Here is a 21,852-nt window from a genome sequence, read left to right as displayed (position 1 = left end):
CAACGCTGACATACAGGATATGATTGGGGTATGTTTTATGAAACACATTTGCTGACGATCAGGGAAACGTTTGGGAAAGGATTGGCTTGACTAATCGTCAGACAAACTCAAACTGAATTTTGTTTGTTTGTTTGTAGTGATGGCGTAGAAAACCTGTTTACCATCTTCTAAATATGCTGTTTAACAGTATTAGAGCCCTCAAGGCAGGAAATAACACCCCTATACTCACCTTTACATTTGTATTACCCAATATAGTAGATATAATCAGAGAAAATAAGACATATTAGACACAAATAAGACAACAGACTCACACGTTAGCAGTTCCTTGTTGCTTTTTTCTGCACAGCGTACTTCCAGCTTACACTCTTGAGGCTTTAAATGGCTTTACACTCGTATTGCCCAATACAGTAGACACAAAAAGGGTAAAAAAGCCATGTGAGACGTGAATACAACTCCTGCTGGAGCAGTGTCACAGTGAATGTGTTCCCTAGGGAACCTTAGTGGGGAGTGCAGACACCTAGCAGCCGATACAGAGTCCCACATTCACAACGACAATGCTTCTTCTGCCTTGGATTTGTATTTGAGTTCATATATTAGAATGAAAATGCTTAATTTAGGCCAAGAATAAGTACAAATTGCTTGAATATGTAATTTTTTTTTACTAATAATAGGCCATACTCAACCACAAAGCACTGATCATTTATTCATCAAGTCATTTTGTAAACCTGCGAGGGCGTGATAATCGAACCGTGATATTGCGAGGGACAACTGCATGTGAATAAATATATAAATGTGGAACAGCAGACAATGCAAAACATCAGGAAAGTTATCTGAGAGAGATCTAACTTCACCGCAGCGCCAGAAGGCAGCAGTCAGTCTTCGCAGGGCTGAATGTGGCGTGACGAGGGCGAGGAAGCTTTGCAGACAGGATTGTTAAACTTGACTCTACGCAGGTGACCCCCGAACAGCCAATGCGCCCGCAATGCTCACCATGCGACGCAGCGCCAGCTTTTACGACAACACATCATAAAATCCAAGTGGAGTAGTAGCAGCAAACCTACAAGTTCTAGAAAGTTGCGGTGAGTTTACAGACCCGGCTGCTGACTTCAACAAAACCTCAACTCAAACTAGGAAATACTTTCAACAGATACAACAAAGGATGCGTTCAGGACGATGATGTGAAATGACAGTGGAAGACGCTCCCTTCTGGATCCAGTTATTGCTTTCACATGCATTCCTTTAACCTCTAATGGTGCTCAAGGGCATAAATATATGGACTAATACATCGGACATGTGTTCTTTATGGACAGAAAAACATACGCAGTCTGGGACGGAGCATCGCTACTTGGCAGCTGAGCACATGCAGAAGCAAAGTTTCACTGACAATAAAAAAGAGAATTTGTGGGCTTTGCTTTCTTTATAAAAACAGAAATAAGCATTGAGTTCATTCAATATAAAAAAAAATTCTATATTCTAACGATTATTCATGATACGCAGATTGATACTGAAATATCGATACTTCCGATACCAGTTCTTCATAGTCTAAAATCCATTCTCAATTGAAAATATCGACACTTTCCATTGAGGTAATAATTGACTGGATTAATACATTGATGACATGTCTTGTACTTTTGATGCTATGATATGAAATACACGACCTTTCCAAGTTTACCATTACACATTACGTCAATTTGCATCGGTATCAGATCGGTATCGCCGATACCAGCCTGAATTGTACTCCATATCGGATCGGAAACAAAGCCTGTTTTATCGCACATCACCAGTGAAAATGTGAGGAAATTAAAGTTCAAATGTAATCAAAGTGATACAATAGTAATAAACTCTTACTAACAAATACAAGTACATGAGTCGGATTATGTGAAGGCATTAAAAAAGACAAGTACTGTCATTTCCGGTGTGCCTTGAACCCTGTGGCATGTGCTCACGTTCTGGTCTCGCGACATCTCGTGTGCTTCAGAGCAGCACCCTCATCATGCAGAACTCGTGGAGAGTCGTTGGCAGCTCCGTGCAGTAAACTGATATAGCGAATGTGACCAGTAGATGTGGTTATATCCTCAGTCATGCTGGGCCACGGCAGGTGGCTCCACCCGCTCGCTATCCTGGTTCTACCGACCTCCAGGGCGGCGCAGCGGGGCGCTCGGAGAGTGTGTCCGACCACAGTGCACCTTGTGGGCCAAGTTCCATAGCCAGCCAATGATGGTAAATCAAAAACATTGACAATGAATAAAGAAATATTGGAGTAAAAATGTTGTGATAGGCTAATTAGCTGTGATTTTAATATTGTAGCAGTTCTGGTGTTTAATTTTGCAATGTTCAAGGTTATTTTATCTCTTCTTTTTCCAAGCACCACAGCACATATGGAGTGCCCAGGACGCTACACAGTCTATACAAAGGCATACACCGAGGCTTCAGTGTCTAAAGGACATCAGTGTGACACGGGCCAGAAAGGACACCCTCTCCCACCCCCCATCAAATAAAAGGCTTCTTCGGCGTTTCCCCTCACTCCGCTTGGAAGTGTGCTGTCAACATGTTGAGGCTCTGACAACTGGAGTGTCTTTAAAAAGGATTATCAGACGCTGCAGCGAGACAAGCTAATCGCATGGAAGGTTGCTGTGTCACATCCGTGCACTGGATCGTCCTCCCAGTGAGAAGTAAAGGTCTGTCCGCATCACGCGGGCGAGGGGGCATTGTTCGGATGATAATTGGCTCCCCTTGTTCTTTTGTAAGTCACAAGGAGGGAGCAGCTTCAGTTGTTTTGTGGTGAAAATTCATAATCAGAAGACTTTAAGGATGAACAAGTTGGGGGGCAAATGGGTGGGAGTGAAGAAAAGATGATCACATGTGACGGATCCTGGAGGATAGTTCTTGGATCTGCTTACAGCACAACTACACAAGATGCTAACACTTTCCAGCCATCAATACCTTGTCTTCACTAACTCACAGTCAAACAGAATCAGAAAAAACACAACTTTTTCTTGTACAGTCGCACTTCGACTTTTGCAGCTTTACTCTTAAAAAAAAATCATGCAGTTTCATGGTTGACTAAATAAAATAGTTTTTTGCCAAAGTGAAGCATTTTCAAGCAAAAAAAAAACACCTAAATGACCTAGAATCCAAATACGAGGCACTGGAAGGATGCATTCAAAGACGTGGTGATATGTAGTGTTGTCCACTGGTCACAAGGTGTCAGTAATGTTACTGTAATGTTGGGTGAGACACAGGTTGGAGTGATCCTACAATAATCCACTACACGGCTACTGTTGCGCCGTAACAACACCACTTCCTGCCCTCCCCTCACTCAGCTCATTTAAAGCAACACACACGAGCACGAGTCTTATTTACGTCTTATATGTCTTATTTTCACGTATCATGTTGACTATATTGGACAATAGGAGTGCATAGGTGACTATAGGGATGTTATTCCATGTTTAGAGGGCTCTGATCATCTGATCAAGTGCATTTAGAAGCTGGTAAATACGTTTTCTATGCTCTAACCACCAGAATGTTCCATTTATAAAACATCACTTCCTGCCCTCCCCCCCCTCGGCTCCCGGAGCACCTGAACACATTTACAGCAACAAACACAAGCATGAGTCTTATTTATGTCGTATTTTCCCTTATGATGTCTACTATAGTGGATAACAGGAGCGTAAAGGTGACTATAGGGGTGTTATTTCATGTCTAGAGGGCTCTAATCATGTTAAAAAGGTTGTAAACAGGTTTTCGATGTTCTAACTACAAAAATATTCCATAATCCATAAATAATGAATCCTACTTTGGGGGAATTGACTCATCACGGCCAAGGAACCAATGAAGTGCCAAAAAGGAGGATTAGTGTATAGTTCTGTAGTACTACAGTATCAGGGAGTACTGGGGATGCTACAGCTAATGTAGAATAGGCATTCATAAAAGCTACTCCTGTGCATGCAGGAAGTTTGTAAATATTTTTGATGCACGTCAGGTTCCATCTAAAAAAACAGAAGATGGGTTTGAGTGAAAGGTGGCGTTACCTTGCGCTCAAGGCTGTTGGTGCCCGCCTCCGTGTGGGGCTTGTGGTTATACTTCTGGAAGCCAGCAGTTGTGGACCAGCGGCTTGGGTTCTTTCTGGACGGTTCGTCTGTGCCAAGTGGAATTTCACCGGCAGGAAGGCCGGCCAGGGAAGGATCACTGCTGCGACGGACACGGAGAGGCATGTCTGGGGGAGGGAAAGTGAAATTAAGGAAACGGCAGCAATTCCAATCCACCTGCTGATGGACATGCTAATAGAGGAAGTCTCCGTCACACATTTCTCAGGCGGGATTCCATAAATTAGCAACCGGGTTGTTGGCTTATATGTCAAAGCCAACAATGAGGGTTGTTCTTTTCCTCAGTAATTTGTCGAAGAAAACACGGCACCCCGTCAAATATGGATGGTTTGTCTTGGCTGAAGTCCTGCAACACTAAAATATGTAAAGGGTAGATTTCCTCGACATACGATTTATACAGCACAAGTAAAACCACACTTACGAAAGCTTTAACTTGGCCCAGCTTTTCCAAACAGAACAACTTTCCAAGTAGATGACTCACACGTTACGGGTCATTCTAACATAATTCATATCTATTCAAACAGTGCCAGGCAGAGCCACTTGCTGTTATATTAACAGCAAACTACACCGGAAGTACGCTGCTGTGTGTGAGCGACCACAATTACCACCCTTCAACTCAGACTCCGTAAAGACATCCAACATTTTTTGTCCCAGCTGCCAAAGCAAGTCGCCAATCCAATCCCCACTCCAGTGAAAACACGACTAAGAACGCCGCTGTTTCTCAGGGAAGTCAGCTAAGTCGATCTAAGCGCTGGCTGAGGTGTGAATCGTGAGGATTTTCCCAAAAGGCCAGATGGATTTGTTTTGGGGTTTTTTAGCGTTCAAGCAGCGTGAGCAACACAGCCATAATTATGCAGATAGTTTGCTAACCAGCTGTCATCCATCACCGGATCACTGCGGTGCGCAGATGCCGGTGCTAATCTTCCATCTGATAGTCAAACAGTCTTACGGACGCAGATTCAGCTCTGCTTTCATGCCAAGACAAGAGCAGAGCGCTAAGGAAGGAAACAGTGAGTGATTGTTGTGCACGCCTCCAGGAACGAGACTGCATCGTGTTCATTATTGTTCTTAAAGCGTCTCTGACATGATTCATCAACTCTGCTTGAATATGTTTTATATTGTTTGTAATTATCTTCTATGTCATTCTATTTTTGAAAGCAAATGGCAAATTTGCAAAAATGGCGTTTATGATGGCGATGGCGCCACCCATGACGAGCTAGCTCTCACAGTTCAGCCTCGTTTCAGGAAGTGACGTCATCAGGGTGACACCGCTCAGCAAAAGCAGAGTAAACAAATGCAAAAAGCCAGATGGTTGATTTGGTTTGGTGTCTTTTTCATCAAAATAGTAGTCATGCCAAAAGGTTGTGTTGCTGCTGGATGTTCACAATATCCAAGTAATACTGTGGGTTTGTTTTCTTTTCCAAAGGAAGAAAGAAAACGGAGCTTTAAGACAAAAAATGGTCAACACGAGTGCAGAGAATGAGAGACACATGGACGCCCACCTCGAGTTCTGTTCTTTGCAGTGCACATTTCACTGATGACTGCTTCAAAGTAACACCTTTACAAGAAACATTTGGCTTGAAAGTACAGTATAAATGCATTTTGAAAAAGGATGCTATTCTGCTGGTACACAGGGGGAAAAACAACACAAGAAGAACGACCACTACGTCAAAGTAAGTCATGTCTTGTTTATGTAATGTCTTCTCAACACTACAACATTATAACGACAAGGCTGCCAAACATTATAAATGTTATATAAACATCTTTTCACAGCAATATGTTGACTGTGGGGGCGGGGGCGGGGACGGCAGCGGCAGAATATACAACAAAATTAAAGATCCCTTTATGCTCATTAGGAAGCCAATCTTCATCTCCATGTCTTAACGCTTAAGTCCATGTTCTGCAAATTCTTTATATCGTCTCCAAATGTTTCTCCCTCCTCCTCAAAAACTATTGACACATCGCTCAAGTCGTGACTATAATCACCGTAAACATCCTCTGTCTCGTACGCTGCTATGTTTGTTTATCTGAGTGATACTGTAGTACCCCGATGGCGTCACTTCTGGAAATTAAGCTGAACTGCGAGAGCTAAATGTCATTTTTGAGAATTTACTGTTCGCTTTCAGACATCGAGCAATGTAGATCATTCCAATCAATATATAACATATTTAATCAAAGTTGATGAATCGTGTCAGGGGCCCTTTGACATCAAGCATCCTTGATGTCCTAGAATTTAGAATTACACCAAAATATTCCTTCTTGCCACCAGGTGTGCACAAACTACAGTTGCATCTACATTTTTAAAAAGTAGATATTAAAAAAGGTATCGGTTATCAGTATCATATGGTTCTTGGGAAGCAAAAAGTTTGAAAAAAGGTATCGTGCATCTGTAATGTTTGGTATAAATTTGGGGAAAGGTCGCTTCAGGAATTATGCCGAGTATGTTTCTAATGTCATTGCTTTCTCAGTAAACAGACAGAATCCCAATGACAAAGTTGGGGCCTTTGTGAGTAGAATTTGGGTTGTTTGGCCTTGGCAAAGGTCGCTGGTCTGGTGAGAGACGTTTGATGAAATGATGAAATCCATCACCATGACATGTGCTTGTTTTCAGACATCATCCATTTTGATAAGCTTAGAAGGAAATGCTGTTCGTTCATTCATTGGGTCACTTGGCCTCCAAGGGAGTTTCTCCTTGCCAGAATGTGAAATATCGCCGTCCTCAAGGGTTAAGCAAACAATTGTGATGTACGTAAAAAGGTCTGGAATGCTTCCACTTACAAGGGTGCTGATTGATGTTTTATGTCCCGTTGGGGCCGTCGGGACAGACAAAGCACCCAGAAATGTGCTGATATCCGAGCAGGGCATCTGTTGCAGTCACAGAACATTAAACTGTTGTCCCCTGATTTCCACACTTTGTCATTTGTTTCACTTCATTTGTTCCACTTCACAGGAGTTTAAACAAGCCACTGCCCAAAAACACCACAGGAAGGTCCGGAATGGGACTCCACTGTTCAAAGTTATACTCAACTTACATTTCATGTGTGAAAGGGGGGGGTCTGTGATGGGACCAGCTCAGCTCCAGCTGGCCGGCCAATGGACCCTCACTCCACCGACGTCCACGTGCACATTTGAATGCAGCCCGCTGTTGCAAATACGTTTCATTTGTTGAAGAAGTTGTCTGCAGGCTTCTTCTAAGAGGTTCATGCTCACGGTAGAAAAACAAAGCCAGCAGCCAAGACGTCCAGTTGCTGCATGGCCTTTTATTCTGAAATTGGGATGTGGATCCAACAATTACATTTAATGGACTTCAACATTCAGTTGAGGGCGAACCACATGATTCTATATGTTGTTATTCTATGTGACATGCTGGGATCACACACGTGACACATTAGAGCCACTTAGTCCTCCTTCATTTCTCCCGTTTTCATTCTCATTCTGGGGGCTCCAAGGGTTTGCTTTAATAACTCCGACCCAGTCGCCCATCGATCCAGGCTGAAGAGTGATCCAGGATCCTGGTGGGGGTGGCGACTGGTTAATAAATAAATGGTGGCCCTGATCCAGCCCTTATATATTGGGGGATTAAGGCCAGGGCACCCAGGGAGGGGTCAGTCTCCAGGGGCTATTACCTCTTATTGCTTTGACCTTGTGTTTTCTTTCACCTTGTGGCTGCTTGAATCAAGTTGAGTGAAATGCAGCCAATAAGAAAACGGCATGCAGATGAAATACAAAGCCCTTCCCTCCATGCCTGGTGGGGGTTGGGTATTTCTCTGGTGGCCTTCTTGGCCTGGCGTACTCCGAGTTTGTGCGTTTGCTTCAAACTGATTTGAATAAAAATGTCAAGCGACGGTGGCTTCGTAAATTCTCTAAATGCTATCTTTTTTTTTTCCCTCCGCTGACTTTGAATACTGCAAGTGTGTGGCGGTTGAATAGCTGAATAAGTGATGGCACCGAGCCATTTACCCCCCCCCCCAACCACTGACTACATATTGATGTCCCTCGTGAGCAAGCAGGACTTCCACTGAATACATCCTGACCCCGCCGCCCACACGGGACAAAAGGCTCCATTTGAGGTGAGAGCAAGGCGGGTATAGAGTGGGACGGGGGCCGGGACCGCGGCAATGGAGATGAAATATGTAAAGGACTTAAAAAGGACACTGACTCAAGGCCAAGTGGGGACGACAGCACAACTTTTTCAACTTCTAATATTTAGAAAACAAAAGTAATGCAATGCCATCCAGCAAGTTATGTAGAGATAGGAACATTTGAAAAGACGTGTAAATAAATCAATAACAATCAATAATAATAATAAACTAAATGGTGTGCTTGCTTTGCCCTGTGAACTAATTACCCGTATGAAGTGGAACGCATAAATCCATTTTAAAATACAGTACAAACGACTCCCAGCGTGAGTCACTGAAACACAAAGCAGCGAGAACAAATACATGCTCATAGAAATACTACGTCAAAGATGTCAAACTTGTTCTACGTACACAAAAAGCCCATCTCTCACAAAAATACTTCATTCCTCATTTATAGATTATGTATGGAATATTTTTAAATAATTGTACATTTTATTTTTATAATAATTGCTATTATATAATACTATACAGTATAATTAACAATGCTATAATAAAATAATAACATAAAGCATGCGTACTAATACAATACAATTAATAATCATCATAAATAACTTCAATTAAAAAGATACAATAAAATGTATTAACTAACATTATACATATAATATTATATTGAATTATCCATCCATCTTTTTTCTATGCCGCTAATCGTCATTAGGGTCACGGGGGTATGCTGGAGCCTATCCCAGCTGACTGGTCGCCAGCCAATCGCAGGGCGCAAACAACCATTCACGCTCACACTCACAGAGATGCCCTGACTGTGTGGCCACCATGCTAACCCTTCATCCACCGTATTAAATTCTATTGAATTATAGTCAATTATAATAATAATAAACAATTCACATGCAGAAATATTGTGCAGGTGTGCCTTAGGTTGGCTCCAACAAAAGGCCAGCCTAAAATGTGCAATTTAACTGTAAAGTACATTTGCATTTAAAATGTAAAGAAAACCTCATGAAGTTGTCCTGTCAAGGTGCATTTTGCTCACCCTAAAACGTCTCTAACCTTTAGGGACTACACAGTGTAGCCATCCTGTGTGCCTGCACAATAAAAGTCCAACAGACTAACAGTAAACTTTCTCCTGAGCATTGGAGTTGAGTGGGAATCATAAAGTCTTTTATATTTCACAAGAAACAAAGAGTGAAAACAACCTCCTTGGCGGGGGTAAGTACAGTTTAGCAGCTGCAATATAAAAGCTGCCACGGTGAATAAACAGCATTAATATCTCACTTCCCAATTAAACACGTGCTACGCTGCATAAAACATCACACCTGCTAACTTTCCTTGCGCCTTTGATCATTTATTGGTAAAAAGAAGGTTATTAGAAGTGTGAGATGAGAGCAGGACTGCAGGAGGACTGATACCAGCGCTGGCATGAAGCCCCACTTTCAATGTGTTCTTTGGCTGGTGGGGACGTTTGTTGTTTGTCCCTGTAAGGAGCTGCCGCTGAGTTCATAAGCTAATCTTGGCACAACTTGGATGAATACATCAATCTTTCAGCATGCATCACAGAACCAAAGCGCACTTTATCAACAACAACTTCCAGATCGTATCAAAGCATAACAACAGTTATACACCGAGACCCTAATTAATCAACTTACTCAAAAGCTTGCACGTTTATAGACGTTAGTCACGTTTCACTTTCAAGGAAAACTGCACTTTTGACACAGGTAAGAGTGCACGTAATGGGACGCACCTATTCCGCCTAGAAAGCCTTCTGAAAAACCTCCAAAATGCGCCAACAAGGCTCCATTTCCGTCATGTGAGCTGCATATGAACCATTCCAAAACAACATTCCAAAAAGTACACTTCTCCTTGAAATGCTTCATGTTTGAACATGTCTTGACTGTTTTTCGTACCATGGCAAATGTGTTTTTAATGTTTAGTTGTTTTGCAGCAACTTTCAGTTGCAGCGTGACAGTCCTTGAAGGCGGTCATGTGACACATTACATACGGCCTTTTTAACAGCTCAAGTCCTTGGCCAGGCCTCTGTTTGGGTTACCTTTGTGTGCATTTGGTGTGTTTATTTTGCAGTTCTGCAGGTTCCTACAGTACGTCGCCCATGTCCCCCCCACATAATAACGTGTCTGGTGAAAACATGTTGCCGTTTGCCTTTTTCCTTTGGAGTGCAGAAAAATAAACATTCTTAGTAAGTTGAATTACCGTGAGGCTATTTAGTATGGAAAGTCTTTATCTTAGACGGCATCGCCCACAGCCTCTTTTCTGCCATTACCGTAGCAAAATAAGACAAGAATAACAGCAGCAGCCCTTTTAATCTCCCTGGGGGGGGGCATACATATATTTTTACACTCTGATGTTGAACTTGACTCATGCAAAGGCCACAAAGGAAGACAAACAGCACATAAGCAGGATGCTATGGGCTCGAGTCAGGCGGCGCCACTTCACGCTTCAAATTGTGCGGCTTCGCGCTCACAGTTTTTCAAAAACACATTCACTCATAAATCATGCTTTTTTGGGGTTGAATACGACCTGTTGTTAGTCAGAAAATAAGCATATTTGCTGCCTGAATGAAGCACTGTCAAGCAAATAGAACTATAAGGCATTCAGAAGACCCATTCAAAGACCCTATGATATGTAGTGTTCTTCACTGGCCACTAGGTGTCAGTAATGATACACTGATGAGCAGTACTGCACAGAACAGGAAGTAAAAAATAACAAGGAGCTCTCCCAATGCTAACATGTGAGTATATTATGTCTTATTTATGACTAATGTCTTATTTTCTCTTGTTATGTCCATTATTATGTTATGTTATTTTGGGCAATAGGAGTGTAAAGGTCTAGTGGGATCTAATCATGTAACCTGTAAACCCTTTATAAAGAAGGAATCCTACTTGGTGGAATTTCACTCATCACAGTCGGGTCTGGAACCAATTCATCGCCATAAACGAGGGATCCCTGTAGACAGCTTAGCGCTTGCATGTGTGTTAATGCCTTGCTCAAGGGAGCACCAGCAGTGCCCTGGAAGTCAATTGGAACCAAATCTGAACTTGATCCTTGGAAATCCCCAGCCAGGTTCTGTAGACTTTTTAATTCAATTAAAACATAGAAGTTTGTGTGGAGGAATATTTGTTGCTTGGCAATCGCCAGCCTCAACTTCACCGTCCATCGCGTGCCACTGAAGACAGACGGGCTACAACAAGGATATTTCACAGACGTCTCTTCATCCTCCTGTTTCTCATCAAAGCGTCCCAAGGAAGCGGGCGATGTTCCTGCCACATTCCCATCTTCCCACTCACAGGACGGCTCGCTAAGTACTTACTTTGGCCCACAACCACAGCTTTGATCACAGCAGCACGCTTCCACACGCCTCACTTGATGTACGGCTCTGCAGCCGCTTCAACGTGAGGGGAAGCTCACGTGATGTGCAGCAGCGACTCGTGTAGGCTGCTCATGCGGATGACCAAGTACTAGACTGAGTTGGCTCGTACCAGCACCAGCAGCCCATCAATGGACAATCGGTGGAATTTTTGTTTTCATACGTTTCAGTTTTCATAGTTTTCATTTCAAACGGTACCAAAGATGCCTCATTCCACGGAATGGAGAGCTTCTTTTAAAGGTGGGCCACGACGGACTCCTTGAATCATCTTATTTGCTCACGAGACGCACACAGAACCATCTGGGTGTGTCCTTCCCTCCTCATGCAAAGAACTGTGTGCCCTGCGCTCGTGAGGCGTTCAAGCGCACCGCAAATGCGTTGATGAACAGACTTTGCCAGAACTTTGACAAAGAAGGTGAGAAAGTCAATTGAATTCAAGCAAAGTAGGACAGTAACCCGGGTCAGTGTGTGCAATGATGGTTATTCACGCTGCTGAAGTTGACATGAGCAAGTGTACAGCTCTTAACCGTCCACGGAGCTTTCCTCGGACCTTCTGGAATGGATTAATGAGGTTCCACTCTGCTCTTTTATTCCACGCTGGCTGCAGGTGCCAGTGTTTCACACTGGTGCTCCAACATCGCTGGTTCTAACAACCGATTCCTGCATGTATTTGACCTTTCAGTCTGTGTGTGTGTGTGTGTGTGTGTGTGTGTGTGTGTGTGTGTGCGTGTGTGTGTGTTTGTGTGTGTGTGACGTAGACATCAGTCATGTTTCCCAAAGGGTGTCGAGAGCAATAAAACATCTCAAGCGGCAAGAATAAAAAGTACATGAAGAATCAAATACTGACCTGACTTTGATGTTAGCATGACGGAACAACCTGGTGGAGTCATTTTCATTTTGTGTGTGTGAGTGTGTGTGTGCAGATCACAACGCAAGAAGGAAAATGCTTTCCTAACTTTAGTGAGAAGTTACCGGCATGTTCCGTGTGTTTCATCATTTCCTACAGAACGGTACCTTGTTGATTTTACTGTCAATTTAAAGAAAAAGTGTCCTTGTTTTGGAATTCTAAAAAGTCCATCATCCACAATCCTTATGTGAGACATGAACATGTCTCTCTTTTCTGTGGCTTCTAAAGATATAAAAACTGGTAAAAAAGAGGCATGTATTGGGACACACCAACTCCGCCCTGAAAGGCTGCTATTAAAACACCTCCAAACCCTCTAACAAGGTTTTCTATCCATGCTGTGAGCGTGTAGTAACAGGTACATTCATGGTAACATGGAATACTTGCAGTACTTTGGGAACGTCCTTCCTGGGTGCATTGATGTCACATAGCAACATAGAAAGGAACGCTACACCTAGCATCAAAAACAAAAACACAGCAGCTCCAATATGTAGCGTTACCTTTGGCTAGCAGCCTGAGGCCTGAGGTGTCACTACACCAGTAACGTAGATCTTTGTGATCCATGTTGACTTATGGCTCCATGAGTTAAAAAGGGGCGGGGTGAATGTTAACAACTGACATGGGGAAATTATCTTCAGACATTTTCGTTAACAGACAACGAAGGAGTCTCTGGTTCCGCCAGCAGGCATCAGATGCGGACCGTGGGTCGTCTATGGTGTCCTCCCCGTACAGCGTGTGCTCTAACAGCTGACAGACTTAGCAAGTGACCTCCTATTAGAAGACAATGGAGCAGGTCGGCGCAGGAAGGAGAGGGAGGGAGAGAGGAGGGGCGTCTCACAAAGAGAGTAACGAGGCAGGAGGGAGAATGGGGAAGGGGGAGGGGGGGTGGGGGTGGGGGGGTGTTCGTAGGTCCACGGGGTGAAGAGCCTGGAAGAAGAAGCGATGCTAAACACTGGATTTATGGTGACGGGGGTGGGTGTCTTTTGTACGACCATAAACCTCTGATGCAGACCTGCCAACCTTCCAGACGTTTTATGACTATTTTTATATCTTTTATGTTGTAAAAAGGCTAAAAAGAAAACAAAAACAAAACAAAGCTTTGCGTTTTTATTAGTTATTAGCATCCGCATGTTGTCGTTATATCACCCCTTTGCACTATTTTTACCATTTTTGCAGGGTTATTTAACCTTCTTCCATTCCTGCTATTTAGGAATATATTCAAGAAAAATAGCGTATTTGCTCACATAGCCCAACTATTTTACACAAGGCCCATTAAAGGAAAAGTGCACCTTTGGGGGGCTTTTGTCCATCATCCACAATCCTTATGCGAGACATGAACACACACGTTTCTCTTGTCTGTGCTTTCTAAAGATATAAAAACAGCTAAAAAGAGGCAAAGAATGCCAGTAATGGGACGCACCTATTCCACCTATAAAGCCTTCATATGAACCACATTGTTATTATTATTATTAACATTGTTACGCCCAAGAACTCACCTTGCCTCGCCCCACCACACCGGCTAGCTACTAGCTTCACCACACACTAGCCAAAGGTAACGCTACATATTGGAGCTGCCGCCACTGCTGCTGTGTTTTTGTTTTGATGCTAGGTGTAGCGTTCTTTTCTATGTTGCTATGTGAAATCAAATTAGTTCCCAAAGTACTGCAAGTATTCCATGTTATGATGAATGTACCTGTTACTACACAGTCACAGCATGGATAGAAAACCACTAAACCTTGTTGGAGCTTTTTGGAGGTGTTCTAATAGCAGCCTTTCTAGGTGGAATAGATGCGTCCCATTACGTGCATTCATTACCTGCCTCTTTTTACCTGTTTTTCTATCTTTAGAACGCTCAGAAAAGAGAAAGACGTGTGTTCATGTCCCACATAAGGATTGTGGATGATGGGGAACATTCCAAATAGAGTGCACTTTTCCTTTAAGTTAAATAATATAGTAAGAAATGAAGTCATTGTAACATTTGGCGGCCACTAGAGGGCATTCCTCGCACCCATTTGGCTGTTGGGTTGGGGGCGTGTTGGATATGACTTTCCTGCCCTGACATTCATTCTGTTGTTGGCGGTTTTAGAAAAAAGTCCTGCTTCAGAGCAACACCACGTGTTCCTTTCAACTAAATGCCACACGGGTGTCCTGTCCAGGCCCCCACAAGAGCCTTAGCAGATCAGTGTTGTGTCTTTCTCCCTCTTGCTACCTCAGGTTTGAATTGGAACAACAAGTGAAGGCTTTCTTCAGTCCTTGAACCTCGTGAAAACAGAGCAGTGAAGAAGTAAAGAGAATGCCAGTTGCTCTCGAATCATCAATCATGTTTCCCCCTCCCTGTCTGTACACAAGCACACCACAACTACTCCCCAAGACAGAGCTCCTGTGAAAGTGTTGCCTTCAGACTACACATGTTGACATGGTTAATGAAAGCATGAAATGCCCCACAGGGCTTCGCTCATGGAGTGAAATGTAAGAGTTCACGTGTGGAAGGTCGCTCCATCCTTCTTTGGAACGTCCCTCTGCGAAGTGTCTGGCAGGACACCCAAGTCAGGGTAAACAAACAATCACCATGCTTCCATTCCGGCCTGCCTGCTCTGATGTTGCTCTATGTGTGACACCAACGGCCCTCAGCCGTGTGAAGGAAGTAATAAAGTGGTCAGAAAGCCCCCCCCACATGATTCAGCTGTTTGCCGATGGCTTCATAGGGACCTTGCTGGAGAAACAGGCGTGATGCTGGGAACACAAGCCCAGCAGCGCTGAGTGGGGTCTTTTGCCACTTGAAAAAAACACTTCATTACCAAAATACTGTGTTCACGATCGGGCTCTTTCAATAATGAGCTGTAACAGTCTTGGAATGACATTTTGACGCTATGAGTGTTTTCAGGACTAATGGGCCCAATGAGTGCGAACTGACACCCACTCGTTAGCAGTTTTAAGGCCGTCATGCTCCCCGTGCACGGGTGAGTATGACTTAGTGTGTGCACGGTTAATAGCCACTCGGCTCACTCAGGTAGAGGATGGGGCTCGGGAGGCAGGAAGGGTTTAAAAGTGGCATCAGTGTGGTCGTGATGAACCATCCAGACGGCCGCGCTGCTGAGTGTGTCATTCACTCCAGCGTGTTTGAGGGAAGCGAGTCGGGGATGTGGGTGTCCTGAAGTAAAGTCTACGTATACGTAGGCCAAGGAGAGACATAGGGGAAGCATGCCAAATCCAAAAGCACTGCCAAACAGAACCAATCGGCAGATGAAATCCGTGAGCCCCTCCCATCAAAGCACAGAGATTGTAGCGCATTACCAGCTGGCCGGTGGAGGGAGAGATTGAGGACGTGGTTCTGGACCAGGGACAGATAACGCAAGAGGGCAGATGACAAAGATAAGTATCGGTGGCTGCTATCGGACCGAGCAGCACATGGTTCCAAAATCTAAACCTGGTGCTTTTATCTATAATAAGCAATCAGTGCCTTTGGAAGTCACCCAAATCCACTGGGAGAGGCTCAGCTGGAGCGGCAGGCCCATCATGAGCTCAACGTTAAAAGAGCCACTCCAAGGACGGGACGAAGCGTGCGCTTCTGGAATTGAATACCAAAAACACTAAGCAACAACAACAACAACAACAACAACAAGGTGTGTTGTGTATTTATCTCCACGACTTTTATACGGCCTTGGCAGGGGGCACGGAGACTTTTTAGTGGAAGTTCACCGAGACAAATTGGATTAGATAAAAGTCCTTCTCTTCAAAAGACACCTGACACGTGCGCGCGCACGCACGCAGGCGGTAATGACCACACAGCAACGCTGTTAGCACTTGGCATAGGTGTGTAATACTTTACTGATGCTACCGTGTATCCCATTACGTTGCAACCGGCATGCTTGCAGACAATTTTCAGTTTTGGTTTATCATCTCCAAAGAACGAGCTGCCACAGAGGTGTTCACGATGCTTTTATCGACATTCTTGCCTTTATGCCTCACTATATGGCGCTCTTTCAGAAAAGAATGAATACATGAAGGCTGTTTCAAGGCTGGCTATGGCCAAGTTCCAGGATTTGTAGTATTGTGGCCACGAGGCATCAGTCATGTTTTGGGACTTGACGTTAGATGACACAACCTTTCACAGCGCATGGAGACTGGCTACCGAACCAGCAGAACCCAGCTCACATGCCACGGCTTAGATGGACACGCCACGGCTGAGATCCAGTGAAAATAGGTTCTCTCAATCTGTGTGGAAGTGGTAAGGTTTTGACTCCCTTGTCCTTCTTCTTCCCTGCTCTGTTTGAAACACTTTCTTAAGTTTAGAATAAGTCAATTGGAGAGGCTAACTAGTGAGCTCACTAGCTTGATCTGCTCGCGGCGAGGCAGCCGTGTTATGTCCCTGCAGTGATCCCGTAATCTGCGCAATGTGATGTAAACAAAAAAGAATAGGAGTGTAAAGGTGACTACAGGGGTGTTATTTCATGTCTAGAGGGCTCTAATCATGTTAAAACCCGTATTTAGAAAGTCATACATGGATTTTCTATACTCTAACTGCAAAAATATTCCATTTATTAACATTGAGTCCGACTTTGTGGGAATTCACTTAGTGTATTGATAACACCACAATGTTGTACGCAAACTGAAGTTCCACAAACCTCGTCTGTAGTGTTTTGGTGGAGGTGTTTGTGGGGGGGGTGATGCAAGAATCACAGTGCACTTTGTAAATAGCATTCACACCTTTCTCTAGTCCTGCGGAGATTCTGAGAGCTTGCAACCCGCCTGGAACATGTGTGACATTCCCAAGAACAACGCCAGCATGGCATGTTTGCCGTAATAAAATACATCTCGGAGAAACAGCAACAATAGAGACAACAGACGATTATCTCTCAGTTGTACGAGATGAGAGTGACTGGCAGAGGCAGAGTGTGTCTAATTAATGACATTCATTATTGGCATTTAGATCTCATCTCCAATCCAGTTATGAACATTACCACCTGCACGGCGCGTGCTAGCATGCTAATCTGAAATGGGCTCCCAAGGTAGTGGAAAAGAAACGTGGAAGGGAATATTTGAGAGTTGTCATCAGGGAAATCAATCAATGTGATCATTTTAAATAACCCGACCGCCTCAGAGCATCGCTAGCAAAGGTGCCGTAGCACTTTGATGCCAGAGAAGCAATTTCACCGCCAGTAGTTTCTCATTTGCATCTCAGCAGGGAGACTTGCTTGTTTGTACGTCTGCGCACTTCATTTAATTACGCTAAAATGTTGCTCCACCGCATCAGAGAAATGTTTCATCACACTTTAAGGAGCCGGACTCGCAACTTGTGGTGTCACAGTGACGTCCACAGATCATCTATGAACAATCTACGCAGCCTCACAACGCGTGCAGGACCGTTAGCATCGTCTCCCTGATTGCATCAGTCCTTTGCAGAATCATCATGAAATTATACACTTTTGCATTTCTCCAACTTTTATTTGCACTTCCACAAGTTTCTCCAAGTTTTGTTTGCGTTTCCTGAAGTTTTATTTGCATTTCTAGAAGTTTTGTTTGCGTTTCTCCAAGTTTTGTTGTGGGCGGGGCCTCCTCTAAGCCTTTTTATTGGTCAGTCTGAAATGCTGGACTGACAACTTCCACCCTCAGCTGCACAGCTTGAACAATCCGTCCACATCTAACGCCAGATAAGCGACGTTTGAAACTTAAATTTGTGTTAAAATACGAAAACCCATGTTTTGTTTCATTGGATAAAAAGAGAATTTCTCTCCATAATTAGACAGCAGCATTGCTGCACAGGTGTGCCTTCGGCTGGCCACACTAAAAGGCCACTCCAAAATACTCACACATTTGCAGACAAATGTGTTTGCAATGTCTGAGAGAAAACTGTAATATTGTCATAAAGCAACGTTGGCATGTGTGTGTTCATGTCTGCCGTTTGTCCTCCAATGATGATGAATCTATTCAAATTACCAGGAGTGGTTTGCGTGGAACCCCAGCTGACCGGGTACTAGAAATAGTACCTCGTATCCTTTTCTCCCATGGAAAAGCGTCCATAGCAAGTGGAGTTGGCACCCTGCTACGACGCCAGCACTTGTGGAACTGGACGGAAACTCGCTCTTTTGGGCCTCAGTAAGAAAGTTCTTTAAGACTGAAGCTGACTTAAGATGAAGTTTCTTCAAACAAACCATGAAAGGGTTCCTTCCCAAGAAAAAAGGAAAAGTTTCCACTGCCAAGATGTTGCAAGACTCGGGAATGAACTTTTGCAAGCGTGCAGGTGAGACGAGTTGCGTGGGAATCTTTGCCCGTGTGTCATTCTGGCCATCAATGCGCTTTGAAGTTGAAGGCAGCAGCGCATCAGCCGGCTCGTTCCACTTCACGCAACGTCAAGACGAGTGTATGAGCAGCCCGAGACTCCACGACATTTCAGGGTTACGTGCGTGACCACTTCGCTCGGGCGCGTGCGCTCGCGCTCACGCACGGCTGAGCGCCTCGACCGGGTCTCGGTTCCTCGCTTTTTATTTGACACTGGCATCAGAACATTGGCATTCACTGTATGCACCATACGGCCTTGACAGACAGGCGGATCGGCACCGTACACCTGAAGCATGACAGGTCCAACGATTTCTACAGGCAGGATTTCTATGTCGTCCGACTTGGAAGACAGAAAGTTTTCATTTTGTGTTGAGCTGACATTCTGACAGCCAAGATGATCCAAAACAATACTCACGTTGACAAAAGCTTTCTTTGCCTCTTTGCTGCACGTCACCATCAACAAGCTTTAGCAGAAAAGGACATGACGCTGAACAGTTGAACATTGAAAAGTACAAGCCAAGAATGTCTTCTATTTATGATATTTGCCTTTTACCTTTCATTTTACCTTTCATTGCCTTCATGTTGCTAATCTACTAACGATAATTACAATGAACACTCTGGATGTTACAAGTCAATTCATTTGCTGTAAATCCAATCCACAAAATGTTATTTTCTTCATTAATTCATATTGATGTCATTTTTCTATTTTTTTTTCATTATTTTGTGTGTGTGTGTGTGTGTGTGTGTGTGTGCATAAACTACATATTCACATAAACTACAGTATAGTATATATTTACATAAACACACACATACTTTTCAATAAATAAGCAATAAATTAGATCAATACTGTGTGCATATAACTGTATATTTATATAGACGCAGGCATTTAAAAATATGTTTTGCAAACAGTGGGGGAAATAAGTACTAATGAAAAAGTATGAATACTTAGGTACTGTCCCTGCTGAGGCCTGGTGCACGGACCTGCGGTACCCCTCGGTGCAAACGCTGCTCTCATCTTTTTCCTGTAGTCCACGTCAGTGCCATGTTTATGTTTTGACAGAAGGTGAGAAAATACTCACACTGAACAAAAGAGGATATTTTAACGCCGGCACGCGTCAGGCCCTTCGTGACCTCCTGAGTCGGTGTTGAGATTGTGCTGATGTCATGTGACATCGTACGGCGATGAGACTCACTTGATCTGAGAGCAGACGGCGTGACCTCGATCTCGCTGTTGGCTTGGTAAGGCTGGAAGGCCGACGCCGAACTCAGCTCGCCGGCAAACGGTTCGGGACTCTGCGTGCCCGTGGAGCTGGCGCTCGTACCGTCGCCTCCGTTGTGAGGATCCTGCTCTTCAAAGACGGCCACCAACTGATGACAGAACAACAACAATCAGCATTTTTACGTGAGCGCTTGTTTTCTTCTAATTTCTAAGTGATAAACAACACAGATGCTCATGATGGAAAAATGCACACATCAGCAGAATTATTGTTGTTGCTAGGCAGAATTCCTGAAGCATAATTGATCCTGTAGCCCAATAAAATAACTGGTATCAGACCGATGGAGCCCCTGGACAAAATCAAAGTCGGTGTGACCCACACCCTGAGGTGAGGTGTGTCATCTAATCTAACGATACTCTGTATTAAATATAAACCAGACATTGGAAAGAAAGGATGCCAATGCAGTCACCAATGATCATTCACACGTTGACTCTGAATAACACGCATACCAAAGAGTGTGTTGGTAAGAGTCAACTGTCATATTTATTACGTTACAAAGGATCATATGTTCACAAATAAGGTCTTCCTGCCACCAAAAAGCTCTTGTACCATCTTCTGGGATGCGGGACGGGCCGTGCAAGGCGTCTAGGTAAGACTCCCACGGTGGCTTGTTGGATAAAAGTGATGCTTTGCCGCCCCAGATAGGAGCAGCTCCCTGCAGGACGCCGTATTTATCACACTCAAACACTCGCAGCTACAGCGGCTCGCTTGTATTACAAGCCAGATAGACTTGTGGCTTCTGACTGTTCAATTAGGAGCTCTCGGAAACACTTGCAAAAAAGGCATCCAAGACTTCCCCGTACGTTTTTCCTATCACGTTTTATGAGGGCCAGATGACAAGACGTGTGACGGCAGCGACTGTTCAAAGAGAAGCTGATGCATTTTACACCCCCCCAATAATATGCTGTCATAAGCTCACAAAAACACACTGCTGGTCCGTTAGAACAGCAGCAGAGACAGGACAGAGGGGGCCAGACAGACCTCCGCCATATCGTTTATGTGGCCTGCAAAAGCCTGGAAATAATGCACATCAAAGACACACTATTTCTTGTTTTTTTTCTAAAATTATTTTATTATTTGTAATAAATATTATCTATTTTATTTTTAAACTATTACATTATGTGGAAAATGTTTTTAAAAATAAAAGAAACCAAAAAGACAAAACAAATCCTAAAGGCACGATTCGTTCTGTCATCTTTGACTTCGGGTCTTTTTGTTGTTGTTGTTGTTGTTGTTGTTGGAGCCGCCATATCGTTTTATGCAGCCTGCAAAAGCCTGGAAATAATGATCACATTTTATTATTATTTGTATTATTTCTTTTTTCAATCATTACACAAAACAGATTTTAAAAAATACAACAATCCAAAATAACAAAAAATCCAAAACACAGCATTTGTACGGCCAATTTGGACAGAAAACCGCCCCTAAATCAGACAGCACATCACCTGCTGGCTTTGCACGGTGTAGCAATATTCGCTGTGAGCTGTAAGTAAATCAACATGAACATGTGTTCAACAATAAAGTGATACTTCAACAGTAGAACTTAGACCGGAGGCATCTTCAGCATACCATGGAGCACCATCAGTGCATCTAAGATGAGATGAAGGTGACAAGGACCGCTGTGTGAAGACCAAACAAAAGCAAACGAGAGAAGGAGCGAGATCTGTCCCCAGAGGAGCCTTCACTGTCCAGGTGAATGTGATGAGCTAATGAATAATTAGTGACAAAGTAATCAGGCTGCCTCCTTGTCATGCCTTCCTGCGTGTATTAGCACCTCAATGAGTTGTCTGCCTGCCAGATGTCCCTTTAAAGA

At 43.7% G+C, this 21,852-nt stretch overlaps 1 protein-coding gene across 2 annotated transcripts in view; it reads right to left on the bottom strand.

Annotated features, from left to right (window-relative positions):
* LOC129173895 (partitioning defective 3 homolog) overlaps nucleotides 1–21,852 on the bottom strand; it is a 308,256-nt gene that overhangs the window by 205,366 nt on the left and 81,038 nt on the right. For both annotated transcript variants that reach the window (XM_054765212.1, XM_054765211.1), the window contains exons 3-4: nucleotides 19,956–20,130; nucleotides 4,032–4,216 (exon numbers count right to left, since the gene is read on the bottom strand). In XM_054765212.1, the coding sequence (XP_054621187.1) occupies nucleotides 4,032–4,216; nucleotides 19,956–20,130 (360 nt within the window). The remainder of the gene's footprint in view (nucleotides 1–4,031; nucleotides 4,217–19,955; nucleotides 20,131–21,852) is intronic.

This window comes from Dunckerocampus dactyliophorus, chromosome 21, assembly GCF_027744805.1.
Source record: "Dunckerocampus dactyliophorus isolate RoL2022-P2 chromosome 21, RoL_Ddac_1.1, whole genome shotgun sequence".
NCBI classification, from domain to species: Eukaryota; Metazoa; Chordata; class Actinopteri; order Syngnathiformes; family Syngnathidae; genus Dunckerocampus; species Dunckerocampus dactyliophorus.
The sequence above is the reverse complement of the archived record's forward strand: the minus strand, read 5'-3'. Positions and strand labels throughout refer to the sequence as shown.